The sequence below is a fragment of the Oncorhynchus nerka genome, linkage group LG6, assembly GCF_034236695.1.
Source record: "Oncorhynchus nerka isolate Pitt River linkage group LG6, Oner_Uvic_2.0, whole genome shotgun sequence".
Classification (NCBI taxonomy): domain Eukaryota; kingdom Metazoa; phylum Chordata; class Actinopteri; order Salmoniformes; family Salmonidae; genus Oncorhynchus; species Oncorhynchus nerka.
The window spans coordinates 61770917-61788366 of NC_088401.1; the positions used below are offsets into that span (position 1 = coordinate 61770917).

Sequence of the window (17450 nt, forward strand, 5' to 3'; positions counted from 1 at the left end):
CATTGTCAGGTCATTTACTGAATAAGCAACGTTGGTACAATAGTCAGTTCAAGACATGGTTGAAAGCTCATCACAAACTAAATAGACACAACTCAAACACTACCGTCTAATATCAGTAGCATAATGCTGTTACCATTGGGGGGTTTAGTACTGCACATGTAAACAAAAGGTTGACCCAGCAAGACAGGCAAAGTGTTAAACAAAATTGTCCATGCCACAAAAAAACATCTAAATTCACAGTTTTTACCTAACAGTACAGTTATCCAACTCTGAGTTGAACACCAATGCGCTTACACCTAGAGAGAGCACAGAAATGTCCAAATAAGTGCACAAAACTAGCTCTTAGAAATACTGACAAAACAAATATTGCCAGGCAATGAAATGGTAGGCCACCTTCGGAGTCCTATGGCATAATAATGTGTAAGCAATACAATCCAACCTTTACTGTCATAAATAAAATAACTTACTGTGACACACTTTTCTTAAGACTGATAAATCCACCAAAAAGTTCAATTTGACATGAAATACTTTTTTTTGCGTCAATATTTTTGAAAGACTGAGGGATTCATGGTGAATTAAACCACAGAAACTTATTTTTACTCTCTTATCAATTGTCCTGAATTTGAAGTGCTTAACATATAGGACCAAAGTATGCATTTATATCTCAATATATGCAGTGCAGAAATCTGCAAAAACATTCATACTTGTATTTATTAAGTTAAACTTTAAGAAATAAAAATGGGGTCATGAGAACATGTGTCCGTGTGCTTGTGTGGCATATGATTGAAGACGATGGAATCATTCACAGTCCTTAGATACATATCTTTAAATTGGCAAGATGCCTCATATTGTAATAAAATAATCCATTGTTTATCATATTGGCAACTAATTTCTTCTTTGATAATGACCTAAGTGTTTCCTGTTTAACAGGCTTCCTGCTGGACACACACTGGTTAAATCAATGTTGTTTCCACGTCATTTCAATGAAATTACATTGAACCAATGTGGAATAGACGTTTAATTGACATCTGTGCCCAGTGGGTTGGCACATCTAGTAAATCATGTTTTTGTATAATTATAATTTGGTAATGCTATCGTGTAACCGCAGGTAGAAAAAAAAGCTTTTCACTTCAAAGTTATTATTTAGATCCCTGGCAGTACTGGTATTTAAAGGCTTCAGAAGCTTTAAAAGTTCCCCTGTGTGATTGAAAATATTGTAGTCTTCAACACCGATCACCCATCCATGTACATAGTGCTTTAAAATGAGATCTGTACAGACACACAAATATGAGAAATGTGCTTGAAAACCTTTAAGCCCTCACTGACCACCTAAAAAATGAATATAAATCAATTATAAAAGGAGGGAAATGTGACACTTGATAAAAATACAAACTCATAAAAATCCTAAGAAATTCTCCAAAGTAAAAAAGTAAATGAAAAATACTTCTGCTAGATACTTCCAATTCGACTATGTACTGAACTACCAACTACTATAAAAGCCATAATACTACAGGTAATACTAATAATCATCATCATAATCATAATACAGTCCATAAGAGAGGTAATAGGGCTCATCATCTGAAATGCCGTTTGGATGGGTTGTGAGGGTCCCCTGGACCACTTTGTCATATGACGCACCAGTGACATCAGCGGTGGCGAGGACCCCGGGCGCCACCCACCCCCCTCTTTAAAGGGGATGGTGGAGATGGAGGGGCAGGGTGGCAGGGCCAGGCGTCACGCTGGCCTTATGTGTAGGCGTTGAGACGCTCCTTGGAGCGGGTGGAGTGGATGTCGTGGAGCTCCTGCTCCTCCTTGGACTTGGTGTCCTCGTACTTCTGCATCCTGCACGCGTCCTTCACGTAGGCCCAGTTGGCTGACAGCACCATCAGGTAGTGGATCTAACAGAGATGAGTCACCCACAAGTTCAGTCGGGGAGAAAAATCAAACACACCACAAATGATTGGTCTTTCACTTTTCCACTGACATCCATCAGGGAAAGATGAATGCCTGTCAGGAAATGGAAGAAAGTGTACCATATTTATATATTGTATTATCACTACAGATTTCATGAAACTGTCTTAATGGAGAACATAGAAAGAGGAATTAGAATATTAGTACTTTAATAGGATCTCTATGGATTTTCACATCATGACATCATCAGCAGAAATTTAAAGTGCTATGATTGTGACCCACAGCTTTAATTAAACCTGGAAAATGAGTCAAATTAAGTATTCTACAGCTGAAAAACAATGTCTCAAATTTCGATTTTTTTATTTTTCAATTCACAATGGTGTATTTCACTGATATGCCAGCAGGCGGCAGTACAGTAGAAGCAGTCGGTAGTACCCAGGGTTTCAATGGCAGAAAAGGCTCATGGAGACGCACAGCCATTGTGAATGTATTTTGCTTGAATGACTGTGGTTGTTACTTTGCCACACCTTTCACACTGAATCAGATCAATATAAGAAGCTAATAGACTTGAATCTACACAAAGACCAAATTTCTGGTATCTTAAGGATTCCAACATAAGCTGCAGTCTCAGCTGCAAGGACTTGGAATAGTGAAAACACTGCATCCATTCTGTTAAACATCTCATCTCGCATTTGATGTTGATAATTAATCATTTGTTTTAGTAATCAGTTAAATAATCAGATAAAATGGAAGGACCATGCATTTCTTACTGCATTAACACCTTTTCAGTTCAGCATGAGATAGAAGTCAGACATGCATTGAATCTTTTTTTAACATTGTAGTGTCCTTTTTTTACTGCCACCCTTCTGTTGGCGGGTGTCTGTCGCGTACCACCACCGTTTCCTAGCCATTTGTTTTGTTAAAATGGGAGGCAATGTCTCACTGAAATTTGCACCATCATCTTTGACTAACGATGACCACATTCTCTTTCTTAGAAAATGGCTCCTCACAAATTACCGAGAGATGTTTTCAACAAGCTCCGGGCCTTTCTTCTCCCAGTTTCCATGACAACGCGGTGAAATGCCTAGCATCTCTGAGCCAAAGAAAAACCTTGTCTCTCCACTGCGCCAAAATACTGCCTCCCCAGCAATTCCCATAGACTTGCAGCAAAACAGAGATTTCAGCTACAGAAATCAACTGAGCCCATTAAAACACAACATTTGATTTACATCCGTTACCACTTGTATTTGACCTACTACTGTCATTTTCAAAATGGCCACGTCAAATCAGAACCTTGTATTACAATTTGTTTGCCTATGGACTAGTTAAATAAAACTAGTGCAGGGGAAAAATCACTGACATGTCTGATTCCTATTTTGTCACATGAGGAACATACAGCGACCTGCACAGATCTCAGCCGTTCATATACAGATTACATGGTCCATATATCCATTGCCCTCAAATGGATATAAATCAAAGCTGTGATATCAGCTATATCAACAGAGATAGAAAAGTAATCGGTTTTTGTGTCTCACCATAGCAATGACAGCAGCTCCAGCACCAGCCAGGGAACAAACAAACAGGTGGAATGTCATGTCCAGCTGTATCAAAGACAAAGGAAAGGAAAAAATGAGTCAGGCTTCCCCATAAAAACCCTAGTGAACCTGTACAAGACCCACACACATTTTATTATATGCATTATTTAAAACCTTCATAGATGTTGCACGTAAATGTTCATTTTGCAAAAGATTTTGATCTTTGAAACTTTGAAACCAAGTATCACATCATTTATTAAACATATGTTATTCACATTTGATGTATTTGTAGTTAAGTTATTTGTATCACCTACCTCATTTGATTCACACATTTTGTAAAACTTGTCAGATCCAGTACATACAGTCTTCCCCTCCCCAATTGGCACAATACCTGAAAAGAGAGGAGAACATTTCATTAGGCTATTCTGACATTTTCATATTAGTTTTGATTTATCTCAGAATATCTATACCACAGATGTCTATGCAACATTCATGGGTAATATGTTTGAAACTACCCACAGAGAAGCAGTAAATCCAACTACTGTATATCATGAATCCTTACCATACTGGCGCGGGTCCAGGCACAGAGTGACTCCCTCCAGGATGGTGGCGTTTTGGCAAATGGTCCAGATGTTGAAGTAGATGAAGACGGGGAGGGAGGTGAACGCAGTCACACCGAGCCAAGCCAGCATGAATATGTACGTCAGCATGATGAACTAAGACATAGGATAGAGGAGACTCAGTAGATTCCAGATTCCAGGTATACCTCACGTCAAGTGAATTAGGAATAACATTAAGAGCTGTTAGTATTTCCCATCAGTATTTATTGTGACTGAGTCTATATCAGTGTTTCCCAAATGTCTCCTCACATACCCCACATTCCACTTTTTGATCTATTCCAGTACTAGGACACTTAATTCCACTTAAACTTGATGATTGGCCACGTGAAACAGTTGTGCAGGTATAGAAAGTGGAACAGATGGGGGTACTCGGAGAGAGGCCTAAATTCTGCCCTTTTACACAGCATAGTCACATTTTATACACAATATTGTGATTGATGGCACTGCCATTTTAAAAGCTACTTTGTCCCTTAGGGCCATTGCATTTACACACAGGTCGTTCATAGAAAATGTTACAAGCTACTCTTGAAGATCAATAAGCCTCATCATTCAGTGATTAATGACCCCTTACCCAAGCACTGACGCAACGTCCACAGGTGGTGATCTTGAAGTCTCCATAAAGGTCCTTGATGGCTCCGCTGGTAAAGAAGCCCTCCACCATCAACAGAATGCCGTAGACAAAGAACGCTGAGGCGATGCCATAGATCACATACTTAATGATGTCAATCCTAGATGGAAAAAAAGTGAAAAGTGTGTGAAAACAACTGTAATGTACAGTTATTACGTTGTTGTTTAATTGTTATTGTGCATTAAAAACACATTTCTACATCCTCTGTAACTCCGTCTGGTCAAACTTATCAAGTTACATTGAATAGTGTATTTACACAGTAACTATACAAGTGACTAATTTCAAACCCATTTTAAATCGAGACAGTGTTCTTTCACCAGGATACAATGTTGGTCTTATTGAGCCCATCTGCAATGCAGGTTCTTCTAAAGTACAGAGAGCTACTAGGTATAGGGGTAACTTTCAGGTGATACACAACAGTGTATCTTGAATGTTTCCAGTTTAGGTCATTGGTGTGTAGCCTGCTCACATGGTGAACACGTCAAGGGAATCCACGGGTCCTCTGACCACCTCAAAGTAGTTCTGCAGTATGGTGACGGTCCCAGAGAGGGCCTCGTGCCCGCAGCCGCAGAACAGCGCCACCCCGGCGTACAACAGGATGGTAGCGATAAGTGACGGGTACGGGATGCCACCCAGGCATTTGATGCAGCACTCCAGGCATCCTGAGCACACAGAGAGAAGAGAGACAGAGAAGGTCAGACTTCATGAAAGACAGGAGGGAATGTTCACTATATACAGTAAATCACAGGACAACAGAGGGAGAAACACTGTATTGAGAGTACTGGTTGAGAATGCTGGAAGATATCTTGAGAGGAATCAATCAGACTAAGCTGTGGTCAGTACAAGGCCTTTATATCAACACCACAACCACTAAAATGATGTTGTTGCATGAGGTGCATAGCAATCCTAGTAGTAGGTACCATAATCAACATGGTAACTGTTTCTAAAAATTTATATTATGTGATTGCGTGGCACACTTCATAGGGTTTTGACACAGCAGCCTTCACCTAAGAACAATATGGTACCGTATGGTATTTCACATACAGTGGTCATCCTCTACACACTGGTGGTTAAATGCAGTCGGAGGTGAAGCAGTGAGAGAGTGACTCCCCTCTTTGCTACAGATATTCTAGTATGAGGAATGAGGTGAACCCAACTTTAACCCTACAGAGGTTTAACCCACCCAGCAGAGCCCTGGTGTGGTTGACCCTTTCAGCCTGAACCCTAGGTGAACTCTGACCCATAGGCGTCCCGGGCATCCACTCTATCTGGCCACACATCGGACAGGGATCAGGGTGAATAATAACATGTTACGAGAAGTGTGTGTGTGTATGTCTGTCTGTGTGAGTGTGTGAGACTGTGCCTCAGTCTAAGTGTCTGTGGGCGGGATGTCCGGGTGTATTTGACTGGATTGGTGTGTTTCTACAAAATGCTGTGACCATATTATAACAGCATCACAATCCCATGGATGTGTTACTGTATGTTAGGGTTTGTGTATGTGTTTGAGGGAAGCAGTCTGGACAGTGAGTTCATCCTTCAGCCTAACGGATGCTATGCCAACATACTCTAAAAATGCATGTCATTCATGCACAACTTTGTTTCAGACTAATGTCATTTGCATTCCAATTTCATTAGTGAACCCCACTCTTTTTCATGGCCAGATATGAGCTGTTATTGTGTCAAATAGTATTTCCTCTCCTCCTAGTGCACTCTGAAATATGCTCCCCAAATCAATGCGCAGCACTAATGAAATGCACAAATGTAATTTCACGCTCATACGACTGGAGAATTTCCTCCAGTGCCTCTACATCACCATTAGAACCATTGATTAATTCTTACCCATTCAATCTCCGCTCATGTTCCCCATTCAAAAAAAAAAAACGAGCTGACTCTATTTTATTTGTAATTCTCAGAGATACCAATCAATGACATCTCCCTCATCGCAGCCAAGCAGTCATTTATTTGCCATCTCCTCTATCACGCCTCGTGTTTATTTTCCGTTGCACTGCATTGCGAAAGCTATAGCCCTCTTCCTCCTCCCTCCTCCACGCTCTGCATCTGTTTCTATACAGATTGTGACTGGAATAGCAAGTAAGCTAGCCATCTACCTCCGCCTCAGCCTGCTAGGTTGGGGATCCTTTATTGAAAAAACACATGAATTTCACATGTGATCTTATGTTACGTTAATGTGATAATGTGACAACATATAAAGCAACATAACATGAAACGATACATTTGAAAAAAAAACGATTACGTGAAGTGTTCCAAAAACACATTTTCACATGATTTCACATTTTCACATGATTTCACATTTTCACAAAATCATGTGATTTTCCACGTGAAATCATGTGTTTTCCTCATCCTAGCCTACCTCCAGATGTAATCCACCGCCAGTGTCGTCACGTCATCAAGCCCGATTCCCATCGTTTCCCAGCTATGATATTTCTTGTAAAGAATTATGTGGAAATTGAGCAAGTTGAGGTGACTAAACTGCTTGGAGCAACCCTGGATTGTAAATGGTCATGGTCAAAACATGTTGATACAACAGCAGCTAAGATGGGAAGAAGTCTGTCCATAACAAAGCACTGCTCTGTCTTTTTAACAACACTATCAACAAGTCAGATCCTACAGGCCCTAGTTTAGTCAAATCTGGACAACTGTTCAGTCGTGTAGTTAGGTGCCACAAAGAGGGACCTCGGAAAAATGCAATTGGGTCAGAACAGGGCAGCATGGCTGGCCCTTAAATGTAAACAGAGAGCTAACATTAATAATATGCATGTACATCTCTCATGGCTCAAAGTGGAGGAGAGATTGACTACATCTCTACTTGTTTTTGCAAGAAGTGCTGACATGCTGAATGCACAGATGTGCCTGTTTAAACTACTAGCACACAGCTTGGACACCCACACATACCCCACAAGACATGCCACTAAATGTGTCTTCTCAATTCCCAAGTCAAGAACAGACTATGGAAGGCGCACAGTACTACATAGAGCCATGGCTACATGGAACTCTATATTTTTTTTATTTTTATTTAACCTTTATTTAACCAGGTAGGCCAGTTGAGAACAAGTTCTAATTTACAACTGCGACCTGGCCAAGATAAAGCAAAGCAGTGTGACACAAACAACACAGAGTTACACATGGGATAAACAAAATCTATATACAGTGTGTGAAAATGTAGTAAGATTAGGGAGGTAAGGCAATAAATAGGCCATAGTGGCGAAATAATTACAATTTAGCAATTAACATTTGAGTGATAGATGTGCAGAAGATGAATGTGCAAGTAGAGATACTGGGATGCAAAGGAGAAAAAGATAAATATAACAATATGGGGATGAGGTAGTTGGGTGGGCTATTTACAGATGGGCTGTGTACAGGTGCAATGATTGATAAACTGCTCTGACAGATGATGCTTAAAGTTAGTGAGGGAGATATAAGACTCCAGCTTCAGTGATTTTTGCAATTCGTTCCAGTCATTGGCAGCAGAGAACAGGAAGGAAAGGCGGCCAAATGAGGAGTTGGCTTTGGGGATGACCAGTGAAATATACCTGCTGGAGCACGTGCTACGGGTGGGTGCTGCTATGTGACTGGGACTGGGACTGGGACTGGGAGACTAGCCAGGATCGAGGAAAATATGAACGAAGCAAAGTACAGGAAGATCCTTGATGAAAACCTGCACTAGAGCACTCTGAGCGCTCAGGACCTCAGACTGGGGGTGAAGGTTCACCTTCCAACAGGACAAATACCCTAAGCACACAGCCAAGACAACGCAGGAGTGGCTTCGGGACAAGTCTCCAAATGTCTTTGAGTGGCCCAGAGCCAGAGCCCGGATTTGAACCTGATCAAACATCTCTGGAAACAACGCTCCCCATCCAACCTGACAGAGCATGAGAGGATCTGTAGAGAAGAATGGGAAAAAGCTGGAGGACAGCTAGTTTTCGTCCTCCTCTGGGTACATTGACTCTCATGGTTCTCACCCCCTTCCATAAACTTACACAGTAATTTTGACAACTTTTGGAGGACGTCCTCCAACCTATCAGAACTCATGCAGAATGAACTGACATGTTGTCCACCCAATCAAAGGATCAGAGAATTAATCTAGTACTGAAAGCATAAGCTACAGCTAGCTAGCACTGCAGTACATAACATGTGGTGAGTAGTTGACTCAAAGAGAGAGAAAGACAATAGTTGAACAGCTTTGAACAATTTCATTTAAAAAATGAAGGAGAAGCCAGAGAGCGAGCGAGTGAGCGAGCGAGAGAGAGAGATAGCTATATTTCCTTGTATTTTTTTCACTTTCACTTACTTAGCTAGCAAATGCAGCTAGATTGTTTAGCCTATTCAAACACCTGACTCAAACAAAGAGGGGTCGTATTGTTACGTACGTCGTCGGAATGAGACCAAAGCGCAGCGTGGAAAGTGTTCATGATAATTTAATAATGAAACACCGACAAAACAATAAAAGATAAACAAACGTAAAGTTCTGCAGGGCTAGACAGCTACTGTGCAAAAACAAGATCCCACAAACTAGGGTGGAAAACAGGCTGCCTAAGTATGATTCCCAATCAGAGTCAACGATAGACAGATGCCTCTGATTGAGAACCCTACCCGGCCAACAAAGAAATAGAAAACTAGAATGCCCACCCAAATCACACCTGACCTAACCAAATAGAGAAATAAAAAGGCTCTCTAAGGTCAGGGTGTGACACGTATGTTAGCTAGCTGGCTATGGCTGTCCAACACCGGAACTCTTCCAAGTCAAGGTAAGCTTTTGGTTTTATTAATTTATTGCCACCTTGGCCCACAAGTGTAACTACTAAACTGCTTGCTGACTGTACACTGTACTGCATGATTGTAGCGGGTTCTATTAGCTATGTTGACTATGACGTTAGCTAATATGGTGACGATGTAGGCTGTGTGTAGAGTTTAGCGGTTATTTTAGCCTGGTCACAGACAGATGATGTGTTGTGCACTGACATCCACAAGTGAAGGGAAAAGGTGAGAAGAGGATAGCGCGTAGATGCAAGAAGGAATTATACAACAAGCAAAGTGATCATGCTGTTTGTATGTGGCTACTATGAAAGTGAACTGTGTTTGCGTGTGATCAGAGGTGTATTCATTCCATCCATTCTGTTGAAAAACTTTTCTTAAACGGAAACAAACGGAACAAAACAGGGATAAACATACCTGAATTTATCCAGTAGAAACTCTCATTAGTAACTGTTGAACTAATGATAACACCCTAGATCAGCTAGATGCAGGCAAGAGTGTGCAAGGCGGTATTGAATGCGTTACTATCTGTAACGTTGATTACAAAAAAATTATCAAGACCTGTGCACCTATGTTATAAACTTTCATTCATAGGCCCCATGATGGGTATAGGGAAAATGTGAGTATGATGTGGTAATCTAAACCTGTCGATGTTACATTGAGCTGAGTGAATGGAATATGAAGGACAGTCATCCAATATGCTGTAATAGAAATAAGGCCATGCTGATTCAAAAAATGATCTTCCTCCCTCATCTTAAACTGCACTGACCGCCACTGGTGTGTTTTGAAAATGTTTTGTGGACTTCATGAATCACTATAAAAAAGTTTTGGGGATAAATTGAAATATTTGACAATATTAGAATTGTTAAAAACTCACATGGTTCTTCATTGCAAGGGCATTGGGCGGTAGTACTGGTGGCCATATTGCCATTTAATGCAATACATATGAAGTCTTAAGGATTCATTGGGAACCAGATATGGTTATAATCATACATTTGCATGGCACTATTGGTTTTCTAACAAGTTCAACAATTCTCCACTGGAAAACAACAGCTACTCCTCTCATCATAAGTCTAATTACCAGCCTTTTCACAGACTTACATTGAACTTGAGATTCGTGACTCAATCTGTTGGCGCCATGCTAGTGAAAATGAGTGTGAATTGACTGAAAGAGCCACTGGATGCTTGATCCATAATTTAGCACCAGCAGCACAGTAACAGCACAGTGTCAGCCACTTCCATCCATTATTCAAGGCAGCTGCTTTACTGTTACATTACCTGGGATGAGAAAGTTGCCCGTTTAATGAGCTGCCACTGGGGTTCCAATTGATCATGTTCACAGTGGAATAGGGTTGAGTGTGTTGTAGAACTTGTTGGGTATCAACTGGCCCAGTGTCAGTTTAGGTATATGTTGTGAAAGGGACCATTCACTCTCTCTAGCAATGTATTTAACAACAAGACCAGTTTTTCTAGCCTGGGCACCAGTCTGTTTGTGTCATCATGAATAAGATGACAAGGAGCTGTCATGATAGCACAAACAGATCTGAGACTAGGCTACAGTTGTTATTGGAGACAAGCATAACAGAAAAGTTAAATTAACTGTTGTTTTTACAGATTGGCATTAGTAAAGCATTCCTCCAAAAGTAGCTAATGGTCAACAATGACATAGTCTATTATATTTATCTCATGATGACCACACTTTGTTCTTGAACTAGATTCATATGAAACCTTCAAATTAGGGGGGCATTAAATATTACTGGAAATCACTACAGTATGTGAAAACATGGCTACATGTGGATTATCTCTAAGCTGACAATAAAGGCTAAATCAAGAGACAGGCTCCAGCTCCACCTTCAATTGTACTCCATACAAACAGCCCCTCTTCAAAAAGTAAAGTCTGTAATTCGGCTCTGACCCCAAACATGTCTCTCCAGTCCAATCAACAGAAGGCGTCTCTCTCTCTCTCTCTAACACAAAGAGAAAGGACAGGCCCCTCCCATGCCCCCTCCCCCCTACCACGGTCACCACTCTCCCATCTGTCAGCGTCATGTCCGACAGGCAAAAGGGATACACACACACACACACACACACACACACACACACACACACACACCCTCAGCACACAATGGCTCATTAAAAGGTTGAGGTTGCCATCATGTAATGGTCACCTCTTAGAAAACATTGATAATGCATCTTGAAGACAGCAGCACTCCTAAGGATCATTCAGAAAAGAATCCATATAGTATCAGCCGCACAATCACAAGATCTATAGTGGCATTAGTTTCATTAAAACGGGGAAGGGGGGAGCGAGAGACGGACAAAGGGTGGAGGGAAGCAGAGGGAGAGATTGAGAGAGAAGGAGATAGATTCAAAGAGAAAAAGTGAATTAGTTTCTGGTTAGAATAGCTTGTGGTGTACACAAGGCACATTTTCACATTTAATAATGTTCATTTGATCTGGTGGCCTGGAGACGTCCATGGGAGGCGGGAAAATAAGCCTACACTAAGCAGTGGGGATGTTTCAGTCTGGGAATGTCGGAAGAGTACGTGTTGCAGCGTTCGCTTTCCCATTTGTTATGCTGCATCTTGACACACATGTCCAGTTTATGGGGTAAATAGTATACTTTTATTTGATCAATGGGTTGTGTTACCCCTTCTCGCGCACTTGCAAATTGTATCTTTTATTACATGACATTGAATATATATGACAGACATGGAAAACCTGTATTATGGCATCCCTACTTGAATTCATGTTTTTTGTAATAATCTTGGATAGATTCCAAGAATTCCAATTCCAGTTTCTAGAATGAAAGTTTTCCTGACCAAGAGGGACAATTTTTTTGTCATGTTAACTGGATGCAAAGGCCACTCTAGTGAATTATAAGATCTCTGGTATGGACACTATCATAATGCAATACACCTCAGGCTATGGGACGATTGTGAATCCAATTTGGTTGATTTTGGTTGCTAAAAATGCTTAGCCTCTTCCATTTGGCAGCCAAAATAGATCTGTAACACTAGTAGCAATATAACAGAATATCAAAGGTATTTTGTAACCCTTTGTTAACAGTGAAATTAAATGTGATGCAAACTATTTGGGGGTATTTATTGTTATTTTGAGTATTTACAAAGCAGCTCTGAGAGGTATAAAATGCACAGTTTTAAATTTGCATGTACAGTCATGTTGTGTCTGAAAACCATACAGTGTCATGTTCTGTACAGTAGGTGCATTCCACTCTTACTATTTTTGCATGGTAGCCTCCCGGCTAATCCATGGTGCCCCTAATGCCAGGACAGGGCTACAGACGATCTACAGAGCTCTGGTCCACACATAACGGATGTCCTCATAGGAGGTGACAGGGGGTCAGTTGCTGGAGGAATGGCCCAGAGAAAGAGCACTTACATCTGCTTGTCCTCTTAAATATGTCATGGACTCGGGGTTCTCTGAGGTGGGGGGTCAGTTTGTGACCAGTTACCCCAAAATGAGTGTGAGGTCACATACTGTAGATTATAATATAACAACTAGATAAAAGCATAACCGTTTGATGCTGCTCGTCCCTGAGAGTTGCTTAGATTTATATATAATGCATGGTTAAAGCTAGGTGGCCTGACAACTTTAAAGATCAACGACTTCAGCTCAGACTAAAAATAATACCATAGGAGCAGTGTTACCATACAAGTTATTAAAAAAAACATGTTTTACATAATCTCCACAAATACACGGAAATGAAAACTGAAATGAATTTGTCATCTAAGGTAACATACAAAACACATTGAACATTAAATATAAGCAATATAAAGCCATTTGAGAGGCCCTCACGGCGGAGGCCCAAAGTCATTCATTGGCCTAACTCCCAGGAGGGTGTTAAATCTCCCCTTTCATGTGCTCTTAAACCAGCCTTTCAGCTCAGTAGATTTACAGTGGTCATGTGAATAATTGTCTCAACCAAGCGACAAGTGACAAGATACTTAGAACCCTTAATATATCAGTAAGGTGTAATCTATAACTTGGTAATACTTTACATTAATAGAAGTACTGTTTATGACGGGTTGTGGTTTTATAAGTAGTTTATAGATCATCATTAGATAATATGTAGTTTATGAATCATTATTAAATAGTTATAATTTTGGTCGTTGCCAAATAATAGGTTTATTTATGGCTGCACTGAGGATTTTGTTACTGTTATTAAAAGATAAATAACATAAATCACATTACCTCACTAAATGCGGAAGACACATTTCAGACGAATGCATTCAGTTGTACAACTATGTATCCACTTTCCCTTTCCCTCACTGCGAAGGTAATACTGTGAGAGCATACCCAAGTCCCTCTCAATATGGCTACTCTAGCTTTGTAAAGTGAAATGTATTTTCCTTGTGTCAATAATTGAAATGTCAGGAAAATTTGGGGGCAATTTGATGTTTGTTTGAGGTTGATGCCTTTTCTGTTTAGGGGGTGGTTTTAGGGCTAAGGTTTGCATGGAGGAACCAAATGCCAAATATTAACAGAGAACCAAAATTCCATTATTTGCTAGTGGGCAAGACACACTGCACATACTGTAGCAGGCCTAGAAGCATGTAGGCCAACCTACTACATGGCATTTACACTATGCATGCATTCAGACTTCATAATTGGAAACAGGAGGGTCAAATCATCTTGTTTCAAGCACTAGACTTCTAAGTGTCCCTAGCTGAACTTCAGTAGCCTGGTACCAGGCCTGTTTGTGCTGTATCCGACTCCTATGATCATTGTTATGGTTTAGCATGTTGTAGAACCATAAGAGTTGGCTAAACAGCACAAACAGTTCAGGGACCAGGCAACTGAAGTTCATCAGTCAGTGTGTTGATTCAGAGAGGAGGCACTAAAGAAGAAGAGTGTTAATGTGGAGCAGCACTTAGCCAAGCTGCTTTAGCACCCTGTTTAATTTATAACTTTACAAATTTGATAGAGAAGAGATGTGCCAGTTAGCCACCTTTGGGCCAGTGGGGCCGCAGCGCTAGTAGTGTAAAGAGTGCTTGGCTAAGCATTATAGAAAGACTAACAAGGCCTTCACCCAAATGAATGGGCATGGTGTACTCGAGACACGCATGCACAGTCTGGATGCTAGTCTCGTTCAGTATGGTGAACATTGATGGAGATGGCCAACTGTATGATGTGACAGATTGGGCTTCCAGGATGAAGAATTCACACAGAGAGAGCGAGTACAATACCCATCAGTCTCTATTTTGGAGACTGATGGGTATTCAATCAAAACTGCTATCAAGAAGTTTCCGGTAGTCATCCCACAGGTTGGAGACATCTTAGTGCCAAAGAATCATGGATCATAGTGTGAAAACAGAATTCCTGATCCAATGTTATATTGCAGCCACCAATGGTTATAACATCTTACCAGACAATAAAGGCCTATCACTTTGTAGTACATGCAATTATTCAGCTGTCCCCATAGCAGAACCCTTTTTGGTTCCAGGTAAAAAAAAACGTTTTGGTTCCAGGTAGAATAATTTTGGGTTCCATGTAGAACCCGCTGTGGAAAGGGTTTTACATGGAACCCAAAATTGTTCTACTTGGAACCAAACGGGTTCTACCTTGAATCAACAAGGGTTCTTCAAGGACTTCTCCTATGGGGACAGCAGAAAAACATTTTTTTTTTAACGAGTGACCATCCATGACACTCACACAAACACGCACACACGCACACAGACACTGTGTAAACTGTGTGTCCAGGATACCAAAATGTCATCTGCAGGAACAGAACAGAGAGCAGAGTGGCTGCAGGGATAATGACCAGACTTGGCCAGTGCCATGGCAACACATGCCTGTGAAGCACTGGTTTTCAGGAAGGAGGGAAGAAAAGAAGCACAGACATACGAAGCCCTGTCACATGCACAGAACCTGGGAAGAAGGGGGAAAGGAAGGAAGGAAGGAGGAGGAGGAGGAGTTGAGGGGGAGAAATACACCTCAGAGTGGAGAGAACGACAGCATTTTTATTCATCCAGTGAGCATTTAAATTAATATGGAAGAAGGCTCATTCAAACCAACTGCTTGTAAACATCAATGTATTTATACATCATGTATTTATAGACTGCTATTTTTGCCTCAAGCCTACACTTCTTCAACACTGGCGAAGGGGTAAATTTGCATTTTAAATGGCAACCCCTTTGCACAATGCAAACAACATACCCTGCATGCATATGCACTAGAAAGGAATCTTCACATGCGTCAAAAAAATGTCTGCTGAAAGCATGAAAGCGCTTTGATTTGAATACAAAAGCTGGACATGCATATGGTCGGAATACAATGGTTTTATTAACTAAAGCGGACTGGCTCGATGTCTCTTGTCTTCGATGTTCCGCTGATCCATTTCGACAGGCATGGGAGAGCCTTACCGAGACACCCGTGAACAAAGACAATCCTCCCTGTGCTTTCACAGTCAGCGCTCACAGAGGCAGGTCACACCCCTCTGACTGTTTCGACAGCAGACAACACCCACACCACACACACACACTTTAGTCAAGCAGACAATCAATGGACAAAGGAACAACCCAAACAGATGCTTTTTTATACCCAGATTATTAACCAAATATTTTCTCAAACCTTTCTGCATAAGTACTTCACTGACAATAGACAAATACATTAGGGGAGGATTTCACTCAAATGGAATCTCAATCCATCCACCTGAATATAAAATACACTTCTCTTTCCTTACCTTTCTGAGTCTGCCCCTCGTCCATATCTTCTTCCATCTGGGCTATTCTAGATGTAGAGCAACTGATGTGACAAAAGCTCAGAACTCTATTTCTGTGTGTGTTGTCGGCTGAGGGATAGTCCACAGAAGTCTCTCTCTTTCTCTCTCTCTCTCCCTCTCTACTCTGTGTTCAGACCTCTTGTCAGCAGAGATTTAATTCAAGTAGTCGTGCCGTTGATTTATGAGAGAGATCAGTGCGTCTTCACAGCGCTGTCCATCGCGAGCCACTCTGGCAAGTGCTGAAAACCTGGTCTCAACAGTGGAGAATACAGGGGGTGGTGAGGGAAAAGGGTGGTCTCAGTATGCAATAAGTATGTTTGCAGGAAGGCGCAGGTGGTCAGAAAACAGAAAGCATAGAGAGGCAATGATAGAAACATCGGCTCAGCCTTGAAAACATACCCTTACCCTGAGACCAGGAGGAGGGGTGTTTCTTTAGAGGTGTCGAACACTCTCCCACCAAGCCCACCCAGATAACCCCTTTTTTTCAGAGAGAATGGGTAAGCCTGTCAGCCCCCTTGGCTATGTTCTGCTGCATGAAGTGAACCTTCTCCTTAACTGAAAAAATATATATTTCAGAAATCCAAAAGGGAATTCTCATAATGATATTAATCATCCAGAATCAATTTGTTTATTACAAGGACTTGTCATGGGACCCTTATCATATATACTGAACAAAAATATAAACGCAACATGCAACAATTTCAACAATTTTACTGAGTTACAGTTCATACAAGGAAATCAGTCAATTGAAATTGATTAATTATTCCCTAATCTATGGATTTCACATGACTGGGCAGGGGCACAGCCATGGGTGAGCCTGGGAGGGCACACTTCTTTATGCATTTGTGTTTTACTCACCTGTAAGAAAACCTGTCCCTTTAAGAGTGACTGACGATGTCACAGCAAGCAGGAGCTCACAGTTGTAATTAGTCTAACTCCCAAGTTTAGCTCGCCACCTGTGGCTGTGCAGAGAATCTCCGTTTTTCGAACATTATTATTCTAACTGTTGTATCCTTCACTGTGTGTGAATGCAATAACTGTGAGTACAGTATTTGTTTCCTTGTTTCCTGACATAGTTGCCAATGTTTAAGTCATATTTTTATCATTGTACAGCATTTTATGCACTTGTTTTGTGCCAGCTAGGAAACTACTGTTAGCCATATTTTGCCTGTAAGTTGACTAGCTAGCTAGCTATGTTGTAGCCATTTTAATGTAATTTCTGAGTCACTTTATTGTGA

At 41.0% G+C, this 17450-nt stretch overlaps 1 protein-coding gene across 1 annotated transcript; it reads right to left on the reverse strand.

Moving 5' to 3' along the window:
* Positions 1 to 16582, reverse strand: LOC115130804 (proteolipid protein DM beta-like). The gene is made up of 7 exons (XM_029662259.2): positions 16174 to 16582; positions 5164 to 5356; positions 4638 to 4794; positions 4009 to 4162; positions 3761 to 3837; positions 3447 to 3512; positions 1 to 1898 (listed from the first exon to the last, which is right to left on the reverse strand). The coding sequence occupies exons 1-7, from the start codon at positions 16208 to 16210 to the stop codon at positions 1746 to 1748; spliced, it is 837 nt and encodes a 278-aa protein (XP_029518119.1). The 5' UTR covers positions 16211 to 16582; the 3' UTR covers positions 1 to 1745.
* Positions 16583 to 17450: the final 868 nt, after the last annotated feature.

Coding starts and splice junctions, on each gene's coding strand:
- LOC115130804 (XM_029662259.2), bottom strand. CDS start 16,210: ATGGAAGAAGATATGGACGAGGGGCAGACTCAGAAAG. Junction 5,357..16,173: donor CGAGGGGCAGACTCAGAAAG/GTAAGGAAAGAG, acceptor CTGTGTGCTCAG/GATGCCTGGAGTGCTGCATC. Junction 4,163..4,637: donor GACGTTGCGTCAGTGCTTGG/GTAAGGGGTCAT, acceptor CCTATGTCTTAG/TTCATCATGCTGACGTACAT.